This window comes from Microtus pennsylvanicus, chromosome 17, assembly GCF_037038515.1.
Source record: "Microtus pennsylvanicus isolate mMicPen1 chromosome 17, mMicPen1.hap1, whole genome shotgun sequence".
Lineage (NCBI taxonomy): Eukaryota > Metazoa > Chordata > Mammalia > Rodentia > Cricetidae > Microtus > Microtus pennsylvanicus.
The window spans coordinates 29600571-29612660 of NC_134595.1; the positions used below are offsets into that span (position 1 = coordinate 29600571).

A 12090-nucleotide genomic window follows, 5' to 3' on the forward strand; every position below is an offset into this window, starting at 1 on the left:
CGCCTCCTCCTCCACTAGGCAAGTGAAACTCAGTCTGCACCGGAATCACACTGGAGAAATCTCTTACAGTTGAGAGGCAGGACCCCAAGCTCACGGTCAAGGTTAGCATGTCCAGGTGGGACCCAGGACCCCATCAGAGGACCCAGGGCCTTTGGACAGTGGGACACAGTGTCCAGCTAAGCTGAGGTCCTTTTCTGTGACAGGAAGTGCAGGAGCCTAGCCAGGCACACCATGAGGGGCACAATCAGCATGGATAGTTTTAAAGAACAGCTCACCAGCTGTTTCAGAAGGTCAATGTTATGATGTGTGTGTGTGTGTATGTGTGTGTGTGTGTGTGTGTGTGTGTGTGTGTGTGAGAGAGAGAGAGAGAGAGAGAGAGAGAGAGAGAGAGAATATGCACAGTTATCCACGTTTCCAGGCTTATATTTCATCTTACTCTTGAGAGAAACGTGCTGAATTATTTGGGGGCAATGTCTTGGTGTCTGCAGCTCCCCACCAAGTATAGGTGAGTCTTAGGAAGAGGAGGGGAAGTGGGAAAACAGCATACAGGAGAGCTGACGAGTTCAGGTGGTTGAGATAGTCACTACAGTATCTTTTGGAATTTCCTGTGTGTTTTAAAACTGTTCCAAGACTGGAGAAAACGAATATGCCTCCATTCATCTTTCTGGATGTTCCTGGAGACTGGTTACGGGAGGCAGTCCTCCAAGCACAACAGCCATTACCATTGCCATAAGAGCAGGGCTGTTACCTGCAGGAAATCTTCAACAAGATCCAGCCTACACAGGAGGTGGGTAGGGAGGGCCAGTAGACCTTCATCTGAGATCCTAGCCACTCCCTGTGTGCAGCGAGCTGCATGGAATCACACCTGATGGAGATGTATAATCAACTCCTGAGATGGCTAAGGCCTGACCTATGCTATGATCATGCAATGATTATCAGCTGCCTGCATATGCGTGAACCTATGGGCAGTGCCCACCTGGCAATCCGGGATTGGCAGCCCATGCCTACTTAAGGGCTGGGAGAGGTTTGCCCAAAGGGAGAGGAAAAAAGGAGAGGAGAGGTCAACGGAGAGAGAGGGAAAGAGAGAGGAGAGAGGTCAAGGAGAGAGGGAAGAGAAGAGAGAGAGAGAGAGGTCAAGGGAAGAGAGAGGGGAGAGAGAAAGAGAAGGAGAAGGAGATGAATTGCTGTGAATAAAGTCCTGAAAACTGCTGCAAGAAGAGCTCCGGGGGTTGCGTTTTTCCTTGCTGGACGAGGGCTGAACGTGACACCTGTGCCCCCATCTCAGCTGCTTGCTGTTTTCCCCCAAGTGGTTTTGGAAGATCCTAGAGTATAGCCTGGGTAGAACAGCTTAGATGGCAGCCAGATGACCCCCAGCGGAGGCCCAAGTCAGTCTGTGGGCAGGACGGAACTTTCTGAGCTGGGATGAGGCATCTGCATGCGCCGATGAGGCTGCCAGAAACCACTGGCTCTCCTCTATGCAGGTGAATCTCCTCGCTGCCCCAGCTTCCCCATGGAGTCTCCCTAAGCTCCTGTCCGAGTTCCCCCCCTTTCTAAGGACACCAGGTGTGCTGTGTTGACACCCATCTTACTCTGACTCAGGTACCCTGAGAAGAGTGGGTGTGTGCTCTGACTCCAAAGTTGTTTGAGGAAGGGTATAGAGACACCGCGTGTGACTTAAAAGGGGCACATAGGATCCAAATGATCAGGGGTCAGGTCTCTGGGATTCTCCTCTGAGCAGGAATGAGGGTGGCATGACCGCATGCGTTAGTGGCTGCTAGCACTCATCAAGCGACAAGGAACAGAGTATGTTCAGGGTGGTGAGGGACACCACACATTCCTGTGCTGGTGGAGCCAAGTCATGTGTTTGCCCAAACAGCAGACGTAGTACTGACCTTGAACCTAACAGACACCACAGGTTCTGGGTGACGATGGTATGTAGCTTCATGGGCTGTAGCTTTATTTTCCCTGTCCTACAGGGGACCGGGAATGGTGTTCTGGGGACCGGGAATGGTGTTCTGGGGACAGGGCTCCTAGGACCATCTCTGTATCTTCTAATTTTTGCAGCAAACCCAAAATAGCTCTAAAAGTCTTAGGAAACGTGGAGAGAAGCGTTGTTTTGCCTTTCTTTGGGATCAAGTATCTTATGCACTGTAGTGTGTGGTTCCCCCAGCTTTATGCTGTGTGCAAATCTGAGTATGCGTCCAGGGTATCTTGGGTGGGTGGGAACTTGTGGGAGCAAGTCACCAAGGAAAGGACACTGCATTTCTGGGCATTGGTGTGGCTTTGGGGAATAAGAATTTACAGGAACACGGATATCAACTTAGCTTTCCTTCCCTCAATGCAGGTTATTAGGGGACCAGGTCAGCTCTGCAGGGCCTGGTAGAGAGAGGGCATCTCAGTTGTTTTGGGGGACAGGTCAGAGTTTCTTCTTTCCAAAGAGGCTGCTGGGCTCTGAGTTTCTTTCCTGGTTAACCTCCCATGAGGAAAAACATCTTTGTTTTGACACAGCTACAAGTGTACAGTAAACAAGGCCAGCACTTTTATTAGATTGTAGGGAAAGGAGAAAAAGCAGGGTGGGGGTGGGGTGGGGAGGCTCCGCAGGGAGAGGGAGGGTGGTGTTGGGCCCAGCATCACTGTCTTCAGGCGCTGGGCTCTCATCCATGCTGAGAGAACTTGGCACCCCCCTCCAATGGGAGGCAGCTTAGCCGGCACCGCAGGCCAGGTACGGTGACATCCCTCAGGGCTGCCCTCCTCCTGCCGAAGCGGCCCACGGGCCTGATCCCACGGCCTGTGTACCAGGCTGGATTGATGTCAGGTGCTGGACAGGAGAGAGTCAGAGCAGCATACGAGATGCATGGCACACAGGTGCAGTGTCCTCCATAGAGAACCCCTAAACTGATGGAAACCTGGGCACCAGGCCATGTTGGCAACCAACCTGATGAGACTGGCCACAGCGTATCTGGGCAGTGGTGTGGCTTTGGGAAATTAATTTAGAGGTATACCAGTAGTGACATCCCCTTCCCACTCTACCTCCCTTCCCCCACCCCTCCCCGCCAGGTTCTTAAGGGACCCAGCCAAGATGGGTAGGGGCATGTTGAGGAGAGGGAGACAGGACTGTCCTGGGCAGAGGCCCATTCAACAGGATCTTATTACCAAGAGGTCATCCTCCAGACTGAACACAAGGCAAGGTAACGTTAGCTTAGGAGATGGCCAAGCCCTATACAGGTGCTGGGCACTCAAGGCACCTAGGGAGAGTATGGAGGGGCGGGCAAGAGAGGCTGCCCACCACAAGCACTTACTGCGCGTCTCCATGGAGTGCTGGTGGGCTCGGCTGGAAGCTCCTGGCAGGACCAAGGCTAAGAGCAGCAGGCACAGGAACCACGCCCTCAGAGATGCCATGCTTCTGGCTTCCTTGATGATGCCCTGGAGATGGGATCTCACAGGAGATGGTATAGCCTAGGGGCAGATGTGTAAGAGTAAGTTGTGTGCACAAAGCTGGGACCTTGGGTTGTGTGTGCAGATGCACATGTGTGTGTGGTACAGGTATGTGCATATGAAGTACACCAATGCATGTGTTTGGTGCACATAGCTATACTTCTCGGGAGGGATGTATGTGAACTGTGCACAGGCGGCTGTCTTGGGACATTCTTGGGTCTGTCTGTCCATCTGTATGAGGAGTCGGGAGGTAGACACCCAGATCTTGGTGGGGAACGGGTTTATGGGAAGGGTTGGGGCAGTAGAGGTGGGGGAACAATTTGCTCAAACTCAGAGTTAGTTAGGGTTTGGGGGGTGTTGGGACCTCACTGCCCAGTCCTTCTCCACACGTGGCCCAGGATTTCCTGACACTGAAAGCCAGACAGGCAATGGAGGACACTCAGCATCCTCCATCCCTAGTGACTGCACACCCCACAACCCCACAATAACTCAGGACTTCAGACCTAGTTTGCTGAGGCTTCGGAATGAGTCCATGGCACCTGCCTCTCTACACAGCGCCCTTTCGAGTGGCAGAGGAGAGGGCTACTTCTGTGTATGGGAAGGGGTATCCTGCTGGAGTGCCCCTCTTGACCCCACCCCTGGTCCCATTAAAAGATGCTCCAGAGCTTCATCTGAAGGCCCTTTAACTGACCTTGACTTTCCAGCCCCTTCTTGACCACACAGAAAGAGTTGTCCATCAGAGTTCTTTAAAATGCCCACTCCCCCCTCTTCACAGCACTGCTGGGGTGTCCTACACAGAACAGGGGAGCCCCGACTAGAGAGAATGGAGGTGCTACATGGACCATGGTAAAAACTGCACCCACTCGGGCTGGGTGATGGATGTCCAGAATGCTAGTCGACCCTGGTTCCTGAGCCCCAGGAGCCCCCTTTCTGGAGTACTGTAGACTTGTCTGCCCAGTGCACCTACTGGGCTCTGCTTGAGAGGGTGTCCCTCAGTGGGAAGTGTCCCTTGGTGGGACACTTAGCCCGCCCTCCACCATGGACAGCCCTTGAGTGTGAGAGTCCCCACGAGGGTGTGTGATCCTGGACCACAGACCGTGGGCAGCTCTCTCTGCTTGGTGCCCACACCTGGCTGCTCAGGAAGCCTGGCAGAGAAAAGCCTGGCAGAGGAGCTGGCAGACACAGGAACACCTGCCCCTCTAGCACTGCTGAGTTACTCACCTGCTGTCTCTTGAGTGTGGCAACAAGGCTGCCCGGGTGTCAGGGGAGGCCTGCCTGGCTGCTCACCTTTTATAGGCCAGCAAGGAGGCAATGGACGCCCCCGGTTGGTCCCTTCCTTGAGATGGCGTCTTTGCTTATAGCCTGCTGTCCCCAACTGTGACTCCTCCCTCACCAAGACATTTCGTCTTTTTGCTTTCCTTTCTTTTTATCTTAAAAAAAAAAACAAACCAACCTCTCATCAGTGGTGTGATTTGTTCCTTCCTGAATTATATAATTTCATTTGGGCCAAGTGGCTTTAAAACACATTAACCTCCCTTCTTCATGCTCGCCTTTGGGCAGACTCCAGACTTACGTGTCCACCCATCCTCTCAATGGGAGGCGGTCATTGAACGGGAAACGCCTGTTCTGAAGGCTCTTTCTCTCTTTTCCTGACTCACCTGAGCCATGGCTTCCTGGAATGGTGGCCAGAAAGTCCCTCACACCCAGGTGGGTGCTTCCTACTTTGGTTGTCCCCTCAGCTTGCTTGTCCTCAGACGGGGTCTTTAGACACACTTCCTCTACTCCATCCTGAGTCTATGACTTAGAAAATGCCAGGCTTAATTTTCATAAAAACAAAGAGAAGCCTGGTGTTGTGGCATACACCTATAATTCCAGCACTTAGGAACGTGAAGTAGGAGGATGGCTTTGAGTTCAAGACCAGCCTGTCCCAGTAAAACAAAACAAAAAAATTGAAAGTCAAACAGCAGAAAAGACTACTTTTGTTATAGTTTAAAGGTGGTATGTGGCAGTGCCCTATCAATGCCAGCGCTGATGGAGCGGAGATGGAAGGGTCTCAAAGCTCCTTGGCCAGTCAGCTTAGCCAAACCAACAAACAACCTCCATGTTCAGTGACTCAAAAGAAGAAAGTGGGGGAATGATTAATAAAGACATCCGGTGTTGGTCTCTGGTCTCTTCTACACATGTCTACAGGGGCCCCACATAAATGTATATATACACCCTCAAATACAACCTTCTAAAAACCAAGTTTATTTTTGCTGTAAAGGCAATTTACAGGCAACGAGAAAAAAATTAGCGCACTTAAAAAGAGAGAAAAGAGCCCAGGTAATGTGCAAAGGCCACCGCTTTTACTTCGGGCGTTGCTTTTGGTGAGTTCCCTGTGCCGTCCGGGAGATTCATCCTGCTTACAGGGACTGAGCCTCGTTCCTTTGACCATCATAGCCAGGGATTGTTAAATTACCTGCAGGTTTATGCTGTTGAAAGTGACTATGTAAGATTCCGTCATTTAACTTGACCCGTCACCACCACGCCAATAGTTACAGGTTATATGAAGTATCATTTAAGTTCAATAGAGCATTCTTGAAGGAACTCTGCATGAGACAAGACAAAGCAGGAGGACTCTCCAGGACCATCATTTCCTGGCCACCACCAGACTTGTAGAAAAAAGTGTCATAATACCACTTCACCCTTTGGGGACTTGGTCAATGCAACATCTGTGTTCTCAAGGCATGGCTGCATCTTCCTGGGAAGAGGGCTCTGGCCAGTGGACTCGTTGGGAGATATGGCAGGAGGTGGGTATGGTAAGGAACTCCAGAAGGAGCATGGCATAGCCCAGAGATGAGGGTCACAGGGACCTTGAAATGCTTGCTTGATACCTTGGTTCCATCTGTAGATAGCTTAGGTGTTAACAATGGTGATAGCCCAGCCTCTCACCTTGTGAGAAGAGCCATGGTAAGGCATGTTCCTGTCTTGGGGGTGGGTCTTGTGGGAGATTTCCCTGTATGTGTGCCCAATCCTGGGACCCAAGGGGATGGCTGTGAGACCTTGGGAGTGGGAGTAAGTGTCCTGAATATCATTGTGGGTCTGGGTTTCTCTCTCCTCTCCTCTCCTCTCCTCTCCTCTCCTCTCCTCTCCTCTCCTCTCCTCTCCTCTCCTCTCCTCTCCTCTCCTCTCCTCTCCTCATCCCTCCCCTGCCCCCGTCTGTCTGTCTGTCTTTCTCTGTGTTTGCATCTAGAATCATGGGTCCTCTTAGCAGAGTAGCTTTATTTATCAAAATAAGGACAGAGTGTGCCTTTGAGAGTCTAAACGGGAGCCAGCAGGCAGGGTGGGGGGATGCACAACGACCCTGGTCTCAGCCCAGTCTCCTCCTGCTGCAGACTTGATGGCATCAGGCAAAAGGTCTGCAGAATCGAGAGGTGCTTTGGGTGGCTGGAGATGCTCCAAAGGCAGATGGCAAAGGGTAGGGGCGGTGTGGCCTGGGCTGCTCTTGCAGGTCTCCACAGGACCCCAGCTGCTGGCCTGGCCTGGGCACCTCAGAGCTGACAAGGGTGTTTCTTTGACCACAGAGAGAAGGTAACTTTCCCCACATCTTATTAACGCGCCATGGATCCCAGGACAGGGGAACCGAACAAGGACTCTTGAACCAGCTTTGGGCACAGCAGAGGGATTTCCCATCCGGCACGGCCCTGCCTGCCTCTGGTGGCCAACACTGAAGACATACATGGTTCTAAAAAACTGCCCCTGGGGTCTGGGATCGTGAGCTGTGGCTGTCAGACTGGAGGAACCACAGAGCTGTGGCTGAAGGGACCGTGACCCTGGGGCATCAGCTGGAGTTCTGAACAGTTGACAAAGTGAAGCGCAGGGTGTGGGGAGAGGCAAGGCTGTGAGGCTGTGCCCCCACACTCCCTGAAGCTGGATTGCTTGTATCACTGGGCTGCAGGAGAAAGCTCTGTGCCCTTCCCCACACTCCGACTCAGATGGATTTCTGCTCCTTGCAGTAAAGGGAGCCCCCTTTGAACAGGACTCCATGGCCAATGTCCTACCTCTTGATCTCCCTCTGGCTTTCAGCAGAACATTGAGGACCCCACTGTTTGGGGGTACACTGCAAAGTTTTGAGGTCTTTGAACTCTTGTGTTCTCTAGTGGGTCAGACAGTGTCTCCCCAGTTCACACCTACCTAGAACTTCAAGAAACAGTCATCTGTGGGAATAGGGCCTTTGTGAGTGTATTGACTGAGGGGGGCATACTGGGTAAAGATGGCCCTATAGGCAACAAATGGTGTCCTGACAAGATGGCAGCTGTTCAGAACCATGCCAGGCAAGGGGACATGAAGGTGAGGATGGGGGTTGAAGTCAAGGTGTACTGGGATGGCTGCCATCCCAGAAAGAGGAAGAGGCACCTATTCCTCAGAACTGCAGATTCCACTGACACCTTGATTGGACTTTTGTCCTTGCACACTCAGGAGCGCACATTTCCTGTGGTCGTGATTGGCTTATTTTGCTAGAAGGCCAGGGGAAACAAACATGGGACTCCTGAGATGTGGATCTCTGAATGAGGGAAAGTTTCCTCCTTGAAGTTTATTCTCAGGGTACACTAGGATGCTGTGGCTCGGCCTGTGTGTGTTCTCTGGACTCTGGAACATGTCGCAAGCTGGCAGGAAAGAGGCAGTCCTGGGAGTAGGAGACAGCCTCCCTGTACTGGTCGAAGGGCTGTGAAGAGCTGACTATATAGTCATGAGCAAGACTGACTCTGATGTTCTTGGCTTTGGAAAACCTAAATCCTTGATAAATTCCAAAGCCGTCATTTGCGTGAGCTAGAATCCTATGTTTAAAGCGTGAGCTGTCTAGAAAGCGAGGTCCCTAGATAGTGCACCCCAAAAGCCTGTGTTAGAAGCTCGGCTTCAATGTGGCATGGCGGTTGGTAGTTGTGGTGGTGGAAACTCTGGGGTAGGGGGGCAGTGCTGTGGCTCCTGTCTGTGACCCACAAGAAGCTTAAGAACAAGGTCTGTGCCATGGGTGAGGAGCCAAGCCCCGCCCCCCTCATTCGCTGTCTGCAATTGCACACTCTCCCATCACACCCGCTTGTATCTGCCTCTCTCCCTCATAGTCAGGAATGTGAATACGCTCAGGGCCTCCGCAGGACCATCTCTTTCCACCACATCTGTGAATGTGGCTCAACAAAGTCAAGGGACAAGGTTAAAGGGTCATAGCAGAAGGGTATCTGGGTGTTCCTCAGGCAGAAAGCATCATCTGAAGGGGAATTCCATGAGTTTGTATCTTCCGGGTCAGAGGCTGGCAGGTGGCCTGGTGATAGCCAGAAGTCTGAGAACCTGCCATCTCACAAGAGGATCCACACAGGAAGTTCTTCTTATTTCTCCCTGGGATGGTGACCACAAGCAGCTGTGAGCATCAAGAAGTTCTGAGCCCATGGGGATGTGATAGCTGTGTGGAGGAGGCAGTGTAGGGCGCTTTGTGGTACTCTCCAGTGCCCATGAACCTCCCCTTCTAGGGCTGCTGGGCCATCACGGGTTTCTGCAAAGCACAAACACACATGTTTATTTAGGTGTGCACATGGCTTCATGGGCAAAGTGTACACACAGATGTAAAAAAAAAAACCTCACAGTTATGGGACAGATACAGATGTAACAGAGAAACATACAGATGTAGGTGTTCACACCGGTGAGGATCTAGGCACAAACTTAGATATATGTATGTACACATGCATGCACACATGTTGGCACACACAGATATACACACCAGCATATGCACATAGATATGACATATGCATATACAGAGAGACATGTGACATAATACAGACACATACATAGGCATGTATATTGACACCCATGTGGGCATGCAAAGACATACATACCAGCATGTACATGACACATGGGTACATACACAGACATAGACATAGGTGTGAATGAAGAAAAACACATGCGGGTGTGACTACATATAGATCCGATCTCAGACATGTGAATGTGCTTGCGTGTTCCTGTTTCTGTTTGTTCATGTGTGCATACACTACTCAGTTGCTTGTGTTTGCTTTGCCCCGGCCTTAGTTGGTCCCTTGCTTTTTGTTCATTTGTTTCTGTCTTTTAAGACAGGGTCTTTTACGTACAGAGCCCTGGCTGCCCTGGAACTCACTATGTAGAGCAGGCTGCTTTAGAACACACAGGCATCCATCTGCCTCTGCCTCCCGAGTGCTGGGATTAAAGGCGTGCACCTCCATGCCTGGCTTCCTTTTTTTTTTTTTTTGCTGTAACTTTGTTTTCGCAGATATGAGTTTCCATCCACTGTGTCCATGGCAAGTATTTGAAAATCTAGAGCTTTTGAAGGCAGGGAGCTTAATTTGAAAGCCTATATAAAGATTTAATTGGCAGGCATGCCCTTTAGGGATGACCAGCTCTAGTTATGAGGGTCAGGCAGACTCATTCCTGGCTTCAGTGTGCAGTATAGGGCATCCCTGCCTTAATGTTTGTTGCAGTGGGCATGAAGACTCCTGCAAGGGTGAGGTCGCCAACCTCATGAATGTCTTTCTACTGTTTCTGCATCTCTACCTTGCGACACTCTGGCTTTTAAACAGGGAGTTCATAACCATGAAAGGCCATCTATGAGCCACGTATCTCCCAGAAGGGCATACACAGTGAGAGAATGGATAGGGGTACTGGCTTCACTCTGTCTTTCTAAGAAGATGAGCTTGCAGGGTGTGGCGAGTTCCCTGAGCCCCTAGACGGAAGCTTTCTCTGGAGCTTGGCTGCAAGCCTGCATGGCTGCTGCCTCCACTCACTGTGGTTTCTGCCCCTGGCTGCAGTTCTGCCAGAGATGGAGAAGGGAATTTATAGATGCCGTGAGTTATGTTAGTCAGTCACTTTCTGTACATGAGTTTATAGAAAATTTACAGAGTTTACAGGGAACAGTGTGAGCAGAGGATTCGAGGACACAGAGATCATCTCTCCTGGAAAGGCCTCCAGGTCAAAGCATCTACATGGTGGCAGAAGAAGGGCTGGGGACTTGCGGGCTGCACCCCTCTCATCATGAGATGCCCACATGGACTTGATTAGGATAGGTACTGGGTGTAGAACTCAGCTAAAACTTGCTTGCTGAGCACACATTAAATTCTCAGTGACAACAAAGAGCTAAATAGTACACAGAGACCTGTCTGATGTGGAATGCCCTTCTGTATGCTGTGAATATGTTTTACTACCATTGGTTAATAAAGAAGCTGATTTGGCCAATAGCCAGGCAGAATAGAGCCAGGCAGGAAATCCAAGCAAAGCATACAGGGAAAAAGAAAGCAGAGTCATAGAGATGCCAGCAGCGGCCCGGGGAAGCAAGATGCCATGTAACAAGCTGCAAGCCTCATGGTAAAATATATAGTAATAGAAATGGATTAATTTAAGTTGTAAGAGCTAGTTAATAATAAGCCTGAGCTAATAGGTCAAAATATTTGTAATTAATATTAAGCCCCAGAGTGGTTATTCGGGGATTGACGGGAATTTCTAGTTACATTTGTCCTTGGAGGAGGTTCCGTTTGGCCTGTGCAGGAGGCTGTTGTGAGGAGCCACATGCAGAGGACAATGGCTTAGGCCACCCCTGCGGCTACACATTGAAATATCTTTCCCCAGAAGTCATTAATATTCAGCCTAGATAGTAGGTGGAGTCAGACATACATTTTAGATAAATACTTAGGCTATCCCAAGGAAACTATGGCTTTCCCTGTAGCGTGGGTGACCTACTCCAGGGCTGTGTGCATGCTGACAAGACAGCCTGCCACCAAGCTACACCTTCAGCCCAAGGCAAACTTCGAAGAAAATAATAAATTTGGAACTCAGTCTTCTTGGACAAGGTTTGAAGAATTGAGCCAGGCAGATGTCTGCTCACCCTTGAAACTAGAAGGAAGTTGAGGTGATCCTTGGACAGTGTACTGGGTTGGTGAAATAGGGGTAAGGAGAGATATGGGGGACAAGAGTTGGCATAGCTTGGATGTAAGGTTTCCTTCAAGGTTCATATATTGGAGGTTTGGCCACAGTGTGATGATGGACCTTGATGGGCGGGGCTTAGTGGGAGCTCTGTAGGTTGTAGGGGTCATGCCTTTGGAAAGGATTAAAGACAGCCTGGCTAAAGCACAGGGTGGAGAGATGGCTCAGTGGTTAAGAGCGCTTCCTGCTCTTCCAGACAACCTGAGTTTGGTTCTCAGCACGCACATCTAGGAGGCTCACATTCAGTTGTAACCCCCTACTCCAGAGGATCCAATGACCTTTTCTGCTGGTGCCCACACACATGCCACAGACTGGCATACACTCACACAGACACACACCCTCACATAGATACACATTTTTAAAAGTCTGCACCTGGCTCTCGTGACTCCAGAATGATCCTCACTCTCCTGTCTGGTGAAATGATCTCTCACTGATTCCCAGCCATTACAAGAATCTCCTAAGCAGTGTTGCTGTCACTATGTCCTTGAACTCTGCAGAACCACGAGTCAAGTAGATCTGTTTTCTCTCTAAGTAGCCTGTCTGCCTAGTGTATTTCATTACAGCAAGGAAAATTAGACTAACACAATGTGTGTTTAGGCCTTGATTAGGGCACTTGTCACTGTCACCGTGAGTTTTTCCGGGATGAGGGCCGCAACCTTGTCATCTGACAGGTCACGG

At 50.5% G+C, this 12090-nt stretch overlaps 2 protein-coding genes across 3 annotated transcripts in view; both read right to left on the bottom strand.

The window, feature by feature from the left end:
• Nucleotides 1-2654: 2654 nt before the first annotated feature.
• Prlh (prolactin releasing hormone) lies at nt 2655-3399 on the bottom strand. The gene is made up of 2 exons (XM_075952203.1): nt 3300-3399; nt 2655-2818 (listed from the first exon to the last, which is right to left on the bottom strand). The coding sequence occupies exons 1-2, from the start codon at nt 3397-3399 to the stop codon at nt 2655-2657; spliced, it is 264 nt and encodes an 87-aa protein (XP_075808318.1).
• A 3224-nt stretch (nt 3400-6623) lies between these two features.
• Nucleotides 6624-12090, bottom strand: part of Mlph (melanophilin) — a 45129-nt gene continuing 39662 nt past the window's right edge. For both annotated transcript variants that reach the window (XM_075951807.1, XM_075951806.1), the window contains exon 16: nt 6624-8962. In XM_075951807.1, coding sequence (XP_075807922.1) covers nt 8936-8962 — 27 coding nt within the window. In that variant the 3' untranslated portion in view covers nt 6624-8935. The remainder of the gene's footprint in view (nt 8963-12090) is intronic.

Bases quoted from the DNA above. Each gene is read 5' to 3' on its own strand.
- Prlh (XM_075952203.1), bottom strand. From the start codon at position 3,399: ATGGCATCTCTGAGGGCGTGGTTCCTGTGCCTGCTGCTCTTAGCCTTG. The intron at 2,819-3,299 runs GTAAGTGCTTGT...TCTCCTGTCCAG, and splicing joins GCACTCCATGGAGACGCGCA to CACCTGACATCAATCCAGCC.